This window comes from Ptychodera flava, chromosome 16, assembly GCF_041260155.1.
Source record: "Ptychodera flava strain L36383 chromosome 16, AS_Pfla_20210202, whole genome shotgun sequence".
In the NCBI taxonomy this organism is placed as follows: domain Eukaryota; kingdom Metazoa; phylum Hemichordata; class Enteropneusta; family Ptychoderidae; genus Ptychodera; species Ptychodera flava.
In genome coordinates, this window is record NC_091943.1 from 23,245,465 (window position 1) to 23,264,956 (window position 19,492).

General features: G+C 37.1%; 1 protein-coding gene across 1 annotated transcript in view; it reads right to left on the reverse strand.

The window, feature by feature from the left end:
• Positions 1–1,309: 1,309 nt before the first annotated feature.
• The window catches only part of LOC139114349 (E3 ubiquitin-protein ligase LRSAM1-like), a 29,206-nt gene continuing 11,023 nt past the window's right edge, over positions 1,310–19,492 (reverse strand). The window contains exons 3-21 of the mRNA XM_070676018.1: positions 19,212–19,256; positions 18,554–18,628; positions 17,994–18,147; positions 17,328–17,449; positions 16,904–16,994; positions 15,900–16,057; positions 15,033–15,155; positions 14,422–14,509; positions 13,811–13,862; positions 13,619–13,663; positions 13,178–13,248; positions 12,525–12,624; positions 11,215–11,302; positions 10,426–10,500; positions 9,774–9,950; positions 9,206–9,304; positions 8,548–8,679; positions 7,866–8,090; positions 1,310–7,163 (exon numbers count right to left, since the gene is read on the reverse strand). Of these exons, the coding sequence (XP_070532119.1) occupies positions 7,038–7,163; positions 7,866–8,090; positions 8,548–8,679; positions 9,206–9,304; positions 9,774–9,950; positions 10,426–10,500; positions 11,215–11,302; positions 12,525–12,624; positions 13,178–13,248; positions 13,619–13,663; positions 13,811–13,862; positions 14,422–14,509; positions 15,033–15,155; positions 15,900–16,057; positions 16,904–16,994; positions 17,328–17,449; positions 17,994–18,147; positions 18,554–18,628; positions 19,212–19,256 (2,046 nt within the window). The 3' untranslated portion in view covers positions 1,310–7,037. The remainder of the gene's footprint in view (positions 7,164–7,865; positions 8,091–8,547; positions 8,680–9,205; positions 9,305–9,773; positions 9,951–10,425; positions 10,501–11,214; positions 11,303–12,524; positions 12,625–13,177; positions 13,249–13,618; positions 13,664–13,810; positions 13,863–14,421; positions 14,510–15,032; positions 15,156–15,899; positions 16,058–16,903; positions 16,995–17,327; positions 17,450–17,993; positions 18,148–18,553; positions 18,629–19,211; positions 19,257–19,492) is intronic.

Below are 19,492 nucleotides of genomic sequence, written 5' to 3' on the forward strand. Positions count from 1 at the left end.
TGAGCTAGAAGGTCTTCAAAAATTCTTGAAGCAAATTTAATTTTCTGTTATTGACAGAATGTTTCAATTTAATTTTCTACTTTTTTTCTTTATAGCCAGTACAGATACTCAGACATTTCAAATTTACAGGACGTAGCACAAGTTTGACTTTTAACATGTATGGGTGTGAGCTGTCATTCTTACTGGGAAATTATTCAAGTTTTTACTCTGAGCTAATGGTCTGCGTTTAAAAACCGTTCATGGTTATAACAATCAAAATTTTGCCGTTGTAGTTTATTCTAACACTAAAAGGTAGCCCAAGAAATTTACAAGTGCAAAATTCATATCGATCCAAATATATTTGAGTGACGTCATCGTAGGGTACCTACACACCAAATTTAAGGAATACTTTTCAAAATGTTTCATAGAAGATAGTGCGGCCCAAAATGGGTAAATTGGTGCTAAAATTTACATTTGCAAATTTCACTATCATTGGTAGACTGGCCCCCAGTCGCTTGGCATGGCTTTTCTCAGCAGCAGTTACTAGCTGGCCTAGCTAACACGTTTTTTCCATGATCTCCGCTACATGAGCAACAGCCTACCACTAATGCAACAGTGTGCTGAAGTTCATTTCTTCAGTTTATTGTGTTTTGATATGTATATGCCCACAGACTTGGCGCAAGTCCATATCATTGGGAGAAACTGGGCTGAGGTCATCTCTAAGAACTTATAAACGAAATTTGAGAGCTATTGGACGAGCAACTTCAGAGCAGAATTTGTTTTGATAAAAAAAGCCCTGGGAAAATTGGTACAAATATCTTCATTTGCATACTTTGTAATTGGAACCAATATACTTGAGGTCATTCATAGGAGCCTTAAAACCAAACTTGAAAGTCATTGTAGTAATTCTGCAGAATATTGTCTCAAAGAAGTTTTTTGTATAAATTTACATATGCAAATTTATGTAGATTTGAAGAATCGATGCTTCCCTGGAAATGTATGTCCTAAGAAGAGAAGAAATGGGAACTGGTTATTCTGGAGGTTTTGATTTTTGACAATTTTGAAAAATGATTAAGACATCAATTTGAACATATTCCCATTAACAATCAGCAATGAATTTTTAAACAAAGCACTGACATGACATGCAGCGTTCTCCACTTTTTGCAATGGGTGGGTATACAGACGCACGCACATACATACAAATGGACAATAAAACATAGACTGATCCCAATAGCTCCCAATTCTCTGCATTTGTGTGCTAAATGGGAGCTAACAGCAAATGGGAATTAGAAATGACTGGGAAGTGAATACAATACCAGAAGACAACTGGTTAGTTTGATACAAGCTGTTTTATTCTGATGTAAATTCACAGTTTCTTCAGCAAATAAACACTACAGTTGATTGCTCTAGAAATCTTGGATATTCTAATGGTAGATTCCTAAGAGACATTAGGAAGAAAGAGAAAAACTGATAATAAATGTTACTTGTGACTCGGTAGAAGTGCCTGAAGTCCAATGTTACTCTGTCTTTATGAATGATTTTCATGATTAATATATCATTAAAAAAAAACACAACCAAAAAAAAAAGTCATGTGTTTGTGAACATCAAAGTCCCTCAACACATGTTAATTTGTCTGTTGATTGGTAAACTGTACCATTGTCACCTACTTTGGCACATAGCCTGTAGCCTAAGATCAAAACATGGGGCTGTTTAAGTGATGCTCTTTAATATCAAAAGAATTAATACAAATGCTATCACATCCTCAATATGCAAATTATCATTACAAGTCTGAGATCAATGTTCTGTTTGAATATTTCCATTCCCTGACTAGCTAAGATTTTTTTGTTCAGTTTCACAAAATCTGCAAAGGTGAAAACAGAGAAATTTTGGGAGTTTTGTGATTGAAAGATATAGCACTGCACAGGCTACAGTTACAAATATTTTGAAAAGACTGTTGGCCACAACTTTACTCCTCGTTACAGCAGCCACACACAATGTAATATCACTGTTGATTGGTTGGATTTTTCCTGCCAAAAGCGTCATCCACCAATCGTGAATCGGGTTATAATATTCTTCTGAACACTGAACGTCACAATACAGTAACAGTCGGGATGACGGAAGCAGCTGAATCAAAATCTTTCAGTATTGTATCATTTATAAAATTATTGTAGTAAAAAGATATGTACAGAATTTATAAAGCTATTACACAGAGTAAACTGAATTCTCCACACATCATTACAAGCTGCATGCCTTCCTCAGTGATACAGTTACATCAATCTTACATTTTTACTAGAGGCAAATCTTTATACAATGTATAAATGAATTCCTCAGACGCTACTTCAAATGCACTCTGATATTGACAAAATCTTTACTAAATCTGTTGGATTAAAATTTTGAATTATGTACAAACTGTTTTAAAATAAAGTTAACCAATGAAAGTGAATACAGACCTACCTCTGTCACTGTAAAAACCTGACCTTTGACCTTTGCACAAAGACCTTTGACCTTTGCACAAACATGCAATTATTACAATATTGTCAAGACATCCGCAGAAGCAAATTATTAAAACAGTTAAAATGCTGTCTGGTGATATAAACTTTTCTACCAACTATCTTGTCTCTATGACGACCAGGAAAAGTAAACAAACTTTTGTGATAGCATGACATCACCAGCAATATCAAATCCTTCTTTCTGATTTAAATCTTGTTTCAAAGGTCAAACATGATTCAACAATTTTCCATAATTGTCACATTTCATGCCATAACTGTAAACTATCTTCATATATCAGATAATTTGGAGATGAGCTCCACCTTTTGTTACTGTAGGTAGTAACTTACAGTACACAAACACCCTATGTTTTCTGTGACGCAATAACTGAAAGGCACTACTTTTTAATAAATTTCAGATACACGCTCCCATCGTACAAAAGTTGAAAAAAGTGAAAAAGTGATTTGTCAAGAAATTTGGTTTTGTATGGTACGATTTCGACTTGTACTGTAAACCTTTGCACCCCCTAATATTGGTATAACCCTATTATTATCTATGGCAGAGCTGGACCACAGTGGAGAGTAATAGGGGTGGAAGGATTAACCCTTTCACAACCATGGTTTGGCCCACAACCATTGCTATCAATGTTAATTTTGGACCTGTTAACATGGAATCTGGGGGATGTACAGGTTAAAGGTTACCAATTCTTCACAAAGTAAATCAGACTCATTTCGATGTAGAAGTAAAAATAATAATTAAAGAAAATTCAAAACTTTGCAACTGTACAAAAACCTGGGTGAACTTTCATTTCGAGGTGATGAAATGTCTTTTTGAAATGGACGAGAAATTCCTACACTTTGCTTTGAGACTGTAAAAAACATACAGTTCTCTTCCTGTGAAAATTAATGGCAATGAATTTTCAATAAACTATCCAATTCCTGAACTGGGTCTTGAAAATTTTATTTTTTTCCCTGAAATGCTCTTTTATATTGTACCACCTATCTTCAGATGTGATGACTGCCTGTGCGCTCATATATATTATTGCCTGAATACATGGGTTTATGTGCCCGAGAGCAGGTGACAATTTGCCTGACACCAGGAGGGCAAATTGTCTCCTGCTGCGAGGGCACATAAACCCATGTATTCAGGCAATAATATTTTTATTACATGCCTCTTCAAAGTTAATGCTATATGACATTTAGATACATAGGGCATTTTCAAACAATTTTACCATTATAGACCAGCATCAAACAGATTTTAACGAACATCAAAATAGTAGTGCACGCATGGATATTTTACATCTAGCGTTAAGCGTCTACTTTGACGTCGAAAACGTAGAAGGGCTTCACTGGACCAGGTAACCATGGAAACCGGTCAGTACATCGTTCACCGGCCCGCTAACTCCCCGGATGCTCCTATTCAAATCAATGCACTGATTTGCACTCACATCGAGGCATGTAATAATGTCCGTGTGTGATTACCACAGAGGATATGGCAACTGTTCAATTTCTCATCTGAAGTCTGCTTCCTGAAGTGTGACGGGCATGGAAAAATACAAACAAACAAAGAGACAAAAACAATCTTGTGACCAAATAAGATGTTTGTCAAATCATAGACCCTATTATAAAGGATTTATGAGTTAACTTGTTTTTTTTTTCATGATGGCCAAGACCACTGGTTTTTATTTCACTATCATATACTTGCTGTTCTGTGTTTCGGTCCATCTGTGACTTGCCTATTTTATATGATAGTGTCACGTACAAACACTGGTAAAATGACAAAGGCACTTGTCATGAATCTCATTCAAGGGCCGGATGCAAATACAATGGTTACCCAATCCTTTGAACCATGACACCTCCCCGTGACCTTTGACATCCTGGAGAGGTTAAACTCTGACCCAGATTCAAAAGATTAATAAAATGATTGAGCATGTGAGAATTTCCACAATAAATGTTGACCAGTGTCCAAAACCCTTCCTCACGCCTAGTTATTCTATACAGTTGAGCTGGACCGTTGGAGACATTGGGTTTAAACCACACTGTTACAAATGAGAGCGTTAAACATGCATCTGGCCACAAGTAAGAGTTTCATATTTGCTGTACCCTGAAGAAATAAATATAAAGATTATGGCTAATAGGGTATGCATAAAATACATGTATGTCATGTACCCCGAGTTACAAGGTATGCCTAATTTTATTGTGTGATCCTTTGAATCAAAAGGCAGTTCTTTTGTTAAGAAGACTGCATCATTTCTTTTTCTTCTGATACGAAATGCTACGGTAGTGAAATGTTTTCTTAGTGTGAATCACCCTTGAAGACTGTGATAGGCTTAAAGTCTTCATTGATATAATATACTTTGTTGCAATGTTAAACACCTACTTCTTTGTTACAGATATGGAGTATAAAGTGAGTATTGTCCTAACAAAGAAATATACCTATGCTCATATTTCATTTCAAGATCCCCTATCTGTTTCTGGTTTTCTCTAAAAGAAAAAAAAAGTTCAGCGTCTATTGCACAGGAGAGTCAGCTCATGTAGACAAACACAACATTTTCAGCCTTGTGTGGGCCAATCTGAAAACACATCACCAAACCTAAGTATTAGTTATTGGGGTTTTGGGGAACGCTTTGTCATGTTAGTGCTACAGTTACAAAGTACTCAGTCAAAATACAGACTTTCACTTGAGTGAGACTATATTGTGACTGTTTAAAAATCTTTTAAGCAGGAGAAGCTTTACCAAGTGTTTGACATTATATATTATAGCTAAAACAAGGGACTAGGCACCTGAGGGCAGGTGACCATTTGCCAACCTTTAGGAGGGCAAATGGTCTCCTGCCTCGAGGGTACATAGTCCCTCGTTTGGGCCATAATATTTTTATTACATGCCTTTCTTACATAGTTTTCACTCAAAATGCTTGGGTTTATTTGCAGATGACGGTCACAAGCTTTATTTTCATCTTAGATGGAAATCTGTTTAACAAATGGCGCACTGATATATTTAAATCACTGTTAGTCAGTTTATCAATTTTTGTTCACAAATTTCTGAAAACTGGGTTTCCTATGTAATAAATGCAATTTGATCGTTTTTAAATCCCAAAGCTGCCAAGTTGAAAATAGTCACTTTCTGTCAAGTGATGACTATGCCGCCCTCAACGTCATCAACAAGTTATCATTGAATCCTATGGGATATGCAATGTCCGATGTATGAGGCATGTAATAATATGCAGAAGGGGCAAACAATGACAATTTTGACATTTTGAACTGTTGGTGTTACCGACTTTTTCATCTACCAGACTTGATGAAACTGCTCATCATGTTTCAAAACGGTCGATGCTCTCTACACTCAACCCTTATCATTCATGGCATGGTAGTTTTGTCAATCAAAACCTCTGAGATATACATATTTGCCTGTCAACGCCTTGGTCACTCACGTCAGCCATAAAAAAATATCTTGCCTCTCTCCTAAACTGAGCAGATCTGTCTCATATTTTGATATTGTTATTCAAAGACCGAGGTGAAATTTAGAGACTGGCCATGAAGTGTGAAAGAACAGGCACACCCCCAAGACTTTACTCCCCTAGGTCCATATCCATTGTTTAAAAAGGTGTATCAGGACCAAAGTATTTCGTTGGAGGGGTGAAAGGATTTGCATCCTGGAGGTGGCAATACAATTCACCAATGAACAAAGCCCAAAAAGTAACGGAAGTTAAATTTATTACATCAACAAAGTTATCAAACAATTTACAAAGTTTCTTGAATGCAGTGTCAATCCAGAGAGAGAGAATATTTGTATGGAAGATAAGTACGTTAGCTTGCGATGAACTTTTAAAATCAGTTACACCTGAACAGTATAATACCAACTTTAAGGTAGGAATGATAAATATCTATATACAAATGGTAAAATCAAAAATGCATAGTATATAGTTACACACTATATGCCAGGTTATACTTTGCTTGTGCTGTGCACAGTGATATAGAACGGTGCACGGGAACAGCTCCCTCAGTGGTGATACGTACAAGTTTTAAAATTCTAGATGGTAAGTCTGCTTGTTCATGTAAATGCCCACTGTGAAGCGCCCTCAAGTCTTGCTGACCTTTCACCCCCCGAGGTCCAACGACACCCTTTAATCAAAAATTGGGCTTTAAATTATGAGCGGCTGTGAGAACATGAAACAGAATCGTCCATTTTGTGGTATGATTTTGAAGGCGATGAAAGCGTAATATTGCTCAATACATGAGGCAACACTCGATCCCTTCAGACTGCCTTGATTAACTATTACAAACAAATTTTAAGTGTTTGTACCTATTCAGTTTTATTGATTTCCAACTTTATAATATGGATTCTCCGGTTACCGTAGCTATGTCCACAATGACCACAACACAGGGACTTTCTACACAGCATATCCACTACAGTAAACTATATACATACATTCCATTGACTGAACATGTAACATGTATTACACAAAGTGAAGTGAAATAGGTGGACAACCATACAGAGGGCCTGTGAGAGTCTTCCTTCTTCCTTCGCTTGGACAATTCCGTGACTGGATCCGCGGATTCAGGACGACTGCTTTAGCCTTGCTTGTTGAGAATGACCTTCATGGTGATGGTTGTGCGGCACATGGGGCAACTGTCGATGGGACTGGCACACTGGTAACAGCAGCATACATGGCCACAGGGCATGAAGGCCATACTTGACTGCAAAAAAACGTGTGTAAAAAAAATTAGTTGACTTCTGAAGATATGTTATGCTTATTCTTATCTGTTTGTGAAAATCACGTGTCATGCTTCTGGAAATATCCTTGGACCTTTTGTAAAACAAATTATTTTTGTGGATAATGATCTGCCTATGTCACGACAAGTAGAATAGCAACTCATCCACTCACAAGAAATAATTTCTCCGTATAGGAAGAGTATTTCAATGTTTAATTTTACAATCTGTGAACATTTTCCCGATTTCCTTTCGTCCTACTACTTAGAGTTTAATCCTTTCACTATCATGGTATGTATGGGCAAAGATTGCTTTCTCCTACAGCAGAGTTGGAAGTCTCCACATGAACATGGGGGGGGGGGGGGGGGGGGTGAGAGCATTAACCCCTTCACTACCGATTTCCTTTCATCCTACTACTTAGAGTTTAATCCTTTCACTATCATGGTATGTATGGGCAAAGATCGCTTTCTTCTACAGCAGAGTTGGAAGTCTCCACATGAACATGGGGGGGGGGGTGAGAGCATTAACCCCTTCACCACCATGGTTTCAACCAATCCCATTGTTTTCTGTGGTAAAGTTGGACCTCTTGAGAGGGAAATGGGGTGAAAAGATTAAACCCTTGACATATTCGATGCTTTGAACATGCATGCACTCCACAAACATTCTTTCACTGGCATGGCAAAACCCACCATTCTGTCCATGCAGATGACACACTCTGCGTTCACGTGGGCGGTAACCTCAATGGCAGGCGCTGAGGGCTCTGCAGCAGGTGGTAATGCCGGTGCTGAAGGTGGCCGACGCGGCACTTTCACGTCATCGTCTTCCTTCAGTTTTGCTTCCTTCTTCTGTTGTGTCAGATAGTCTTGAATGGCCAGCAGGATTGCCTTCCGCAGACCAACCTCGTGGACTCCCATCTGACAAAGAAATAAGAACTACTTTGACCTCTGACCTCAAAGCAAACCATGTGAACTTTCTTGTTTCATTGGCATCGCACATTCCAGACCATCTACTCTACCACAGTGAAGTTATTTCAACTGATTTGTTTTGGAGGCAGGTTTTTCATGAAAATTGTTTTCAAACCACTGAGGTAATGTATAGTTCTGACAGATGACACAAAAATCAAAATACTTGTGTGAAGATAAGCTCCACTGAATCTGAGTGTTGACCGACTAAAACTTTGCTGGATTCTGGTGAAACTGACCTTCTTATCCCCATTTTAGCGTGTACTGGCCTTGAAATACAATGGGGCCAAACCAAATTAGAGATGTTTTAGGGTTTTGAATTCTCTTTCTCTGCTGTTTTCCAGGCAGATTGCCACCTGATAAAAACAAACGGGCAAAGTCACAAACTGTGTTACTCAAAACTACTCACAATTTTCAGATCTTCCTCTGTCATGACAAGCAGAGTCTCAATGGACACACGGTGACGTGCAAAGTTTGGAATATAATCCTCAGACCTGGCTTGGCGCAGTATCTCCAGGACAGCAATCTCCAAGTTGTGCTCCTGTCAAATATCAAGGAAAAATTATCTATCATTCACACATCTTTGAATTCTGATGACTTTCACAAATTGAATTTCATGTACACCTCACAGATCCACACACATTTCTTGACATGGATTTTTTTGCTTTTTATTTGTCAGTTCTTCAGAAAATCATGAAGTAGCTGATAAAATATTCATCTCTTCTAGGAAGCCATTATGGTTTTTTCCAAGGCTGTCAAGCTTTATCCAAATGAATGTCTTTGGTTTTTACCAACTCTTTGAAGTTTATCTTAAAGTGAAAATGCTACATGTAAAATTCCTATTAACTTCCTCAAGCCATATCAGCATTGCTGTACCTACAGTGTTCTAACACTGCGCAGACTCATTTATTTGCCTCTGTTTAGATTTCAGATTCAGATGCTTGGTAGAGACAGCATTCATCTAGGTTTGGAATATTTATTAAATTTAGCACATTATCAACATCTGCAAAGTGAAAGGGATTTGCCCTGCAATAATCCAAAACAAAACAAACACTAAAAAACCTTACATGATCAATCAAATATTGTGGTTTCTGATCCAGAAGTCTCTGATATTGCACAAGCCAGTAGTCCACGGCATCGTCTTCTCTCTTCCTCTCCATTTCAAGCTGAAAGAATGCACAAATTTGACCAGGACATTCAGATATTTAAGTTTGTGGACATTCAGATTTGTGGATGTTGTGTGCTCTGCAGTGTTACCACTTGTAATACTACAGGGAAGATAGATTTCGGTTTAAAATTTTTCATGCAATTTACTTGGAATACAAGTGAATATATTTGTTTTTGTTAAATGTTATAACGGTGGGACATGATGCGAGATCTTGATATTCACAATGAAAAGTTTGCAGGGTGACACTGGACAGCCGAAAAAAGAGCTCCAACGCATGGATGGAAAAAAAAGACAGTTACTGAGAATATAGGAAATGAAAACACACACACAGACATTCACACACAGACGCACATACACACATATACACACAACCATGAAGTGAGTAAATACTATTTGGCAGTCAAATTACACATTTTGAAAGAAATGACCAATAACTCTAAATTAAATGTCATCACGATGCGACTTACCAATCTCTTTTTCAGTTCAATTTGTCTCTTCTCCTGCTCATCCATCAGTTGTATCAGCATCTTGGATAGCTCACTTCGTCTCTGTTCCAGGATTATGCTCTCTGTCTCAGCTTTCTCATTTTTCTTGTCCAGCTCAACCATGGACAACTCGGCAAGTTGCTGCTCTATCAGTGCAATCTGCAGGGAGTGGAAAAAGCATTTGAAACTGGCAGTGGTTTTGCTGTGAAAATGGATATTCCGGGTACACTGTGCAGAATCTTTTGTTCTCAATTGAACTTTTTGACTGAATAAATTTCCTTTTAGATAAATCTGACAATAAATTGGGGCCTTTAAACTGATTTGGGTTGAACCAGTGACAACTGACAGTGTTGGCAACTCCTCAATTCAGACAGTATGTCTAGTTCCCATATTGCAAACGGCTCAAAACAAACCCCTGTAATGCTAAAACGAAAATCCTTCTCATCACAATAGGGGTGAACACCTTTTGTGAACTTTTCACCTTTTTGATTGTCATCTCTTAACCCTTTCATCACTATGGTTTGGCCCAGAATGCCTACTGCCAACAATTGTGATCGTGGACCTGTCTGCCTGGAATTGGGGTGTGGCAGGTTGACCACCAACTATCTGGGAAATGTTTGAAAATCTTCGTTACCTGAGCCGTTATTCTCTGATTCTTTGCATCTCTCTCCAGTTGCAGAGCTTCAAACGCTTCCATCTGGAATTTTTCCTGAGGGAGAAAAATTTTGAAAAACGACACAATTCCTTATTCTGATTCAAAGAAGAAAAGTTACATGATCAAAGTATTGTGAACAGGAATATGGATCAATCTATATGATGAAATATATCTTAAAAGTTGGTTTGAGAGAAATAGTGACTTTCTTCTGCGACAGTAAAGTAATTACATTTTGTAACATGTATGACTTGAATGTTGCAAAAAACATTTAGAGAACAACAGAAAACATTATTAGCGGAAGATAAGAAAGATAAACTCGGGATTTGAAAATGTCACAGGAGTTAAAAAAAAAGTTGAATAGAATGGAGTTTTGTCATTTGCATTTGAAAACAGAGGCCACAAAAAATAGTATGTGTGACATATAGGAATGTGCTTGTTATTCAGTAAATTTTGTGAGAAATGAGTTGTATCAGAGAGCTCAAGCTCAAAAAAGTGGTATCTTGTAAAGTGATTTAATGTAATTTTTTTCTGAGTTACAAGATTTCTTTAATAGGATGAAATAAAATTTATATTTAACAAAAAATCTATGACTTGAGTGTTGCTTTGTACACAACAGAAAAATGGTGTTGTTATCATGAAATTTGATATTGACAAGAAGAACATACAGAATCACAATAGTTAGAGGGAGGGAAAATGCTTTGGTAAAGATGGGAAAAACTGATACAAAAGACAAAAAAATGTCCTAATGTGAGGTGTACTTTGACTTACATCTTTCATTAATTGTCTCATGAGAGCATCATTGTTCATATCTTTGGCACTGAGCAGAAGTTCCAACTTCTCAGCATTGTTGCTCTCCCTGAAAGAAAAGACAAAGCAGTCTTTGGAGGAAAAAACTGAAGATAGGATGCATCTTGGAAACAGATTTGAACTCAAAAGTTCAGTTTACCTTCAGAAGTAACTGACTGAACTAAATGTAACCATTTGAGTATCAAATGTATTCTCTCCCAGTATTATTCATTATCATATACCTACATTCACGTGCCTGTGTAAAGCTATGGGAGAAAGCGCCCTCAGATCCGTGCATTTTTTTTACGTATCACATCCCGGTCCGGTGCCCAAATATGGGCAATCGCATGCATTTCTGAACTACCCGTACATTGTACCTCAATTCTGGTTACTATGCGCGTTGCTATTGTACACAAAGCCAGCGCGAGATTAGGAAAACGTCTGCTCGCTCAGATTGTAGTTGCGCGTGGTGACAGTGGAGCCGCGCTGGTGATATCGGCTTTTATTTCTAAATTCTAGTGAAATCCTGTGTATACTAAGTGTGTGCCTGTTCAGTTTAAATTACAAGAAACTGACATCACGCTTTTGTCCTTCTTACACCTCGATTTCAGCCTAGATCTCTGTTAGTCACGTAATAGTATGCATGTTGCTTTGCGTGTTCTAGAATTCTGCAGGTAAACAAATGACGTCATTATGTGTGTCAATCTGAGACGGGAAGCAGCCATTGTATTAATGAAAAACTGACACATATGGCGATGAATTTTTGATATTGCACGCATTTTTATCTCCCAAACAATGTTGAATATTAAGTAAACTACATATTTATCATTCCATAAGGTATATGATAAAACCTTTACGGCCCTGATACGGCTTTTGCGGCCCTCGGTTGTACGGCGTACGGGCCCTCGCATGCTCGGGCCCTTCCGCCATACAACCTCAGGCTGCAAAAGCCATATGAGGGCTGTAAAGATTAAAAGTAAAAAATTGCTAGGCAACCCTTGATTCTTATTGTTGATTATGAAAATGGAGTATATTGATAATTTCTGGAGCAAGATATGAGCTAACATTTAACTTAAATTTTCAACAGGCATAATACCTACAATGGTGCTTTAAAACTTTTGACATAATTCAAATAATTTTGGAATGCAGTTTGTATATTTGAAAGAAAAGAATTAAACTAATATTGAAAAGGTGTGATCCTGTAAAACGCTTTTAAATGTATAATCAATGCAATCTTTTCTTTTCAGAGTTAAGGGGTCTTTGATGTCCAAATGATCTATTTTTGTACTCACGCAACTTGTGTTGTCCTGACTACATGTTCCTTATGAGCTTCATAGGCTTGTCGGAGCAGCTCCAAATTGAAGTTTTCTGTAAGTATGGTTTGCATGGACTCTGTTCAGAAAAATACAAGAAAACGATTACATATTCAGTACATCATAAAGTTAACAGTAAAGGACATTTCTCACACTAGTGACTCTGCAGTGATGTCACAACTATTAATATTTGCTGAATCAACCATTTTTACTTAATCAGTGTTTCATTTGAATATTTTATCAGCTATTTTAGATTTTTTGACGCAAACTATTTGCCTTAAATATCACGATATCTCCATTTTGATTGATTTTGTTTCTGAATTGTCGGTCACTCTCAAATGCTGTTGTTAATAACCATTTATGGGTTTAAATATGCCTGCATCATATTTTGTTGGTTATTTGGTTAGCTTAATTGACAGACTCAAATAAAAAAACAAATAATGAAACAATATAAAAAAACACAAAATTCATTAAACAACTGAGCAATTTTCATGCTAATTTCAAAGTTTGTCATGATAATGAAGATAACACAAGCCGGTTGTGTAGTAGAATAACTAGTGTTTGGGGCCAACAAAGACTTTGATACGGCGCCCTCAAATTTATGGTATATGTTTCTTTCTTTTATTCCTTACCCAACACATCTTTTTCCCTGAGATTGTTGTGTTCTTCATATGCAATCTTGAATGTTTCATCTAGTTCCATTCTAGAGAATTATACAGGTAAACAAAAAATATGAAGTTGCTTGAACAATATATGCAATTTAAAGCACGCAATTAACAGAAAAAGATGAAGTACATATTTTCTTTTCAAAAGAAATTCACAAAATAAATTAAATGATATAAGGACTCTACTGTTTTACTATAGTGATCAATATTAATCTTTGAAAATCAATCACAATGTGCATTATCAATGGTTAACTCAGCATACTACATAAAGCATGACAATTTTTTTTAGAAACAACATATACAGTACAGAGAATCTCCTTGGATTTTCACAGACTTTTGCATTATGTCAGATTCAAAATTTTTGATATCCTAATAAAAGGCTTGCAGTTTCTGTGGCGAAGTGCCTACCTTTCTCTTTCCATTATTTCCAGTAGTTCTTCCGTCTTTCGTGCCCTGCAACGATCAGAAAATATTATTGCTGGTCATCTCACAGTATGACTTTTTTACCACAATTTTTCCAAGTTAATTGTTTTAAAATAATGAAAGATGACACATAGAGGTAAATGTTCACTGAGAACAAAAGAAAACAATGTGACATACTTTTCATTCATTGCTAGCAGCTGGTTCATCAGTTCTTGGGAATTCTTTTCAACTGCAAGAAACAAGATAAACAATAGCGCCCTCAGTGTTCAAATCTAACTTTTCACTTTTCTTCTTGAACTTTACCCAATGACAGGATTTGTCCCACAACGTTCACTCTCCAAGGAATGCTTTTGAAACTACCCTGGACACAGAAAGCCATTCCTAGGAATGCTTGTCAGTATTGTGTGAGTGCATGTCAGCTTTAACATACACACAGAATCCTGAAAAACTGAGCGTATACATTCTTTGGTGTTTGAAAATCTTGTGATGACTATATTATAGGTCAGGAGTATTGAGTACGCAAAAACGCTGCAATGGTTAACAAGGTATGATCTCTTCAATACGTGCATTCATTATATCATACAATTAGTACCATCAATTCATGTACTGCAAGCATCATGCTTTCAAAGATGATTTTGCAAAAAGGGTTAACTTCTCTCACACCAATCCCTGACACATACATCCAACCACTTTCGGGAGTAAAACAGGGTTAAACCATCCTGAGATGGTACATAGGCTAAACGTTTATGCAGTCTATGAAACAAGCGCCATGCTCACACATCATTTACCTTGGTACAGAGCTGATACAAGCAGCTGTTGTTCTTGGTGGCTTTTCTCTACCTGTGTTTTAATGCCCTGGTCCATGCGCTCTTGGTCCTGACAGAAAGTTTGGAGAGATGGGCAGCAGAAAAAAGGTGTCATGATCAAATATCACCATAGTTAGCACAGAAAACAGTTTTTGAAGGATGGCAGCAGCAAGGTCTGTCCCCCTTACATTTGTATCATAGTATACTGCGCTCTGGGGACTCTCAAACTTTTACAATTCTTTTCTGATCTGCCACTTGTGGGAGCTTGTTTTAAAGCTCTCGGAGTAAGTAAAGTTAACCAGCTTAGTTTTGTGAAAATAAAACATTTAATTTCACCCATAGAGTTAACAGGGGAATGGCGGCCTGTTTAATTTCAAGTGTCGGTAAATGTTAGGTAATTTGTTTCCATAGTACCTGCAGTACAACTGATGAACTTCTGAAAATGGTTTGGTCATATTTTCTATGTTGATAGAAGCTGTATTTTCTCTCTGTTATCAACACAAAACCATAAAAAATCCAACTAACCATTTCTGTAATCACATTTGAGATGTCTTTCTTTCAGTCTTTGTCTCATTGTCTGCGGCTCATCTTACCTCTGCAATTGCATTAAGTATGTCTCCTCTCTGTCGTTCAGCATTGGCAATGATCTCAGCCTGTTCCCTCTGTTGTTCTTCCAACATACGTTCAACCTGTAAGGCCTGGAGACGCTTTTGTTCCTGTTTTGACAAAAAAAATACCCCTAGCAGCATGAAGGTATTTATCAAAGTCGTACATAAGGGATAAAAGAACTTGTTTGATTCATGAACCCTATACTTACATGATCATACATTCTTCAACCATTTGGGGTTATGAGGAAGCTAAATCTAAATTCAGAGTACCATCTTTACACATGTGTTTGCTTTTCATTAATATTTTATGCCACTTAACTGATCCTCTGTAATAGTGATTTGACAGACAAGTTTAAGTGAAAGTCTGGCTAGAAAAGATGAATTTCTTGACTGTTCCCACTTCAAGAAAGTTACTTACATTTATTAATATTTTGTGGGATCCATATTTGATGAGACTATGGAAAGAGATGTGTGTTTGTGACTTCCATAAAGACATGTCCTGTAGCTCTTGATTACCATATTTATTAACTAATTATGATATACTGTTACGTCTAATGGTAACTGCCACATGCACCTGCACTGACACACATGTCCACAATTACACATATAGACACTGATGCAAGCATTGATACAGCTACATGTACACACACAGACACACAAACACTGATAGACAGACGCAAACGGACACAGACACACACAGGCACACACATAGTTACTGACTGAGTGACACAGATAGACTACACACATGAACACTAATACAGACAGCTACAAACACACACAGACATATGTAAAGACGGACACTTAGAGACATACATACACAGATACACACATTGCCTATTGAGAGGAACTTACCTTCATCCTCTCATACTGAGACAGTGTATCTTGCAGAGCATTGTCATCATCCTGGATAGCTTTGAGAGAGTGGGAGCTGATCGTTGGCTGCATCGCACTTGGTGCATCTAGGACACTCAGTAAGAACTTGGCTGGTGGAATGTATTCTATGCCCGCAGCTGAAAGGAATGACAGGAAAATCGCCGGTAAATTTGAGTCCAGTTGAAAAGTCAAATTTAAATTTAAATTTAAATTCACACTGACTTGAGCGAAATTCTTGCTCCTTGTATGTTAAGTGGTGCATAGGGTAGCCGTCAACAAAGTTCCCATAGATGTTTCACCTATGAAAATTTCTTGAAAGCTTTTCGATAGAATGTTACATTCATCAATACAAGTTAACTGAATGGAAAGAAACACTAGATTTTTGGGAAAAAGTACTAGAAAAATTTAGGGATACAAAGTCTGGAAGGTGAAGCATATTTTAAGAGAAAAAAATGGACAAGAAAAACTTACATTATGAAACTTGCGTACAATGTACAACCCGTCTACCCTTATGTGGTAGTAGAAAGATCTTACCAGCTCATTCCAATCAATAGGGTTGTATGAAAAAGAAAGGGTTTCATCCATATTTACTGGTACAGAAAGTAGGTATTTTATGTAAGATGACCAGGCATCACTGAGGTAAATATCACAGCATTACTAGATATTACATTACAGCTTTGTCAATACCAGTGAATTTTGTGACGTCATCACCAAGATTATTACTGATAATGTATCTGATTATCCAGTATTGTCACCCCAGATGTTTTCTACATCTAAAAATTCACTGGCATTGCTACAACTATAAAATAAAAGCAATATTGTACTCTCTCCAGGCCCATAATGGACTCAAGTAAACTTTTTCACTCCATAATGTATTTGGATTTGCCTTGTGCATTATGTTGTGCAAGTTTGTTTTCATCCATTACAGGCTGGGATGGGGGGTATATTATTGCTTAAATATCTGTACAGAAAGGACCACCAACCTGAACACAGGAATTTCATAATTGCCTCTGTGCCTTCCACACAAACATGTGACGGTGGGTACACCATGGGTTTGGCATCTAATATCAAATTCTGAGAAGGGAGAAAAAAACGCAATTATGCTTACCAGTATGTATAATAAGGCTTATGTTTGTACATTATTGAAACCTTAACATCAATGTCTTTGCCTGAATCATTTCTAGTTTTTTGTATTGCATATTTTGATTCTTTCAGGTAAACACACATGTACTGTCTGACTTTCCATATCACTGAATCCTTCCCTCTCTCCTCCAAGGCTCCCCCCTCACCATCGCAATGGATATATTCTGAGTTCACTCCTGGCACCCTCCTAAAAATCTTACTTAAAATCTCTCAATATCACACCCATAACTTAAGACAAAGGTAGCATTGGGTGCCAGGACTTACCTCCAGTGTCTTAATTTGACAGAGGCCTTTTGGCAAAGCCTTGATATTGTTGTTTGAAATGTCCAGAGTGCGAAGACACTTCATGTAGCAAATCTCTTCTGGCAATGACTGAAGTTTATTTCCTACATAATGAAAAACCAGTACATTAGTAAGTTAAAGAATCAAAAGAGCGTAACACTGATTGATGTTCTACAGTACTTATTTCTGGGACAATTTTCGTGTGTCAGCCACTCAACAATTATGACTTGAAAATGAAGTTTTCTATATGATGATTTTTCAATATATTGGCTTCTCAAAAAATGTGATTTGTTATCATACTGGCATTTGCATATGTACAGCATACGTGCAGATCAAATTTAGTCATATCATGACTTGGACGATATTTTCAAACTTGTCTACTTTTATTTCTCTTCCTGTTATTTCAGGAACAGATTGGGTGAATTACTCAAGACTTGCAAGACGGCAAGTGGAATTCATGATGCATTGATTGAAGTACAAAATAGATGAAGATTATTTCTCCATTTCAATAAAATTAAAATATGAAACTAATAAAATTAAAATATGCAAAAGTATATCTCACTTTTTGGCAACGTTTTTGTTTTGCAATGACATGCCATAGAGTTGAAAGAAACTGGGCAGAATTGTTGAAATAGTAATCAGTCCCACCTTTGACAATCAGTGACTGAAGGACATGAAGTTTTCCGATGGACCTCGGTAGCTTCTTCAGTTTGTTGTAACTGATATTCAAAACCTGCAGACTGTGCAGCTCTGCAATTTCATCTGGTAGCTCTGTGAATTCATTCTTGTGTAGATCCAGAATCTGTTGTCACCAAGAAAAAAAAAGACAAATTAGTTTTTTTGGAATAAAATCACTTGTGAACAATTTTTTGCAATAAAATCACTTGTAAAGGTGGTACGAACTCAGTTGCTGACTTTGTGAAGCATGTCCCACCAACTTTGATTGGACCACATATGATTACAGATTAACGTTTATTCAAATGGGTATTTGGCAAAAATTACCTACATGTATAGCCTTACTCCACTGCCCATAATTTGATGCCTGTCAATTCAGAATTGTACAGCAGTCCGTAAGAGGCGATGAAAAGATATCATGAGACGGATGAAGACCAAAAATTTAATGTTCTGATGCTGCGTTATTCTCATTTCAGGGAACAAAATAGCTCACAACAATCAATGAAAGTTTTGATTTGCATTGATCTACTCACCCTGAGATTTGTCAGATCCTTCAGACTGCCACCATTTTTGAGAGAAGTTAGCCAGTTATCATGAAGTAACAATGCCTGGAATCAGTGTTGGTCCAAACAAACAAAACAACACAAAGCAAAACACATGGTTATTTGAAAAAAAAATTCCCTGGAGCCATCTCAATACTTATCTCTAAGTTAGGGGACCCTGACACGTGACTGATGTTCAGTAGAATTGTAAATCTATATTTACACCATTTATGTATTGTTTTTCACACACAACTCTTTTCCATGCCACTTTTTCACTTACATTTACCTCAACAAATACATGTACCCAGTCCACGCATGTGGCAAAATACCCTTGTGAATGAGGGAACAGGCTTCAACAATGTCAGATTTACCAAAGACCCTGGACTCTCACCGGTCTATAGATTTACAAAGCACAGGGAGATTACAGTGAATGATATTTTTCAAGTCTCCCGTCAAACTATAAAGCATGACCATAAAATCTTATTTCTCCTTCACTATAACGCTTGCAGAGCACACCGTTGGCAGAGTGGACATAAAAAGCGTAGTAAGCAATCATGGTCAGATTTGTGAGTCTAAGTGTGCATTATGCTTTGTACTACATGTAAGCTACCACGGATGATTAATTCATTTAATGAAGCGACAGTCTTACCTCCTTTCTGAGTACTTTGCATAGGGAAAACACACCACTTGGGACCTGACAATGGAAAGGAAAAAAATTCAGCTTCCGTTATTTTATATTGTCAAATCCTCTGACATGTATTGTGTGAACAATACGTTGAATAATTAATGTATTATTTCCCTGAAGCTATTTTCTTACAAATTTCCCTATCACAGGTTCAATGACCTTTACTGAGAAAAACAGGGCCAGTGTGTATTACAGATTTTTATATCATGGTCAACCTGTCTAATGTACAATTAGATAAATATTAA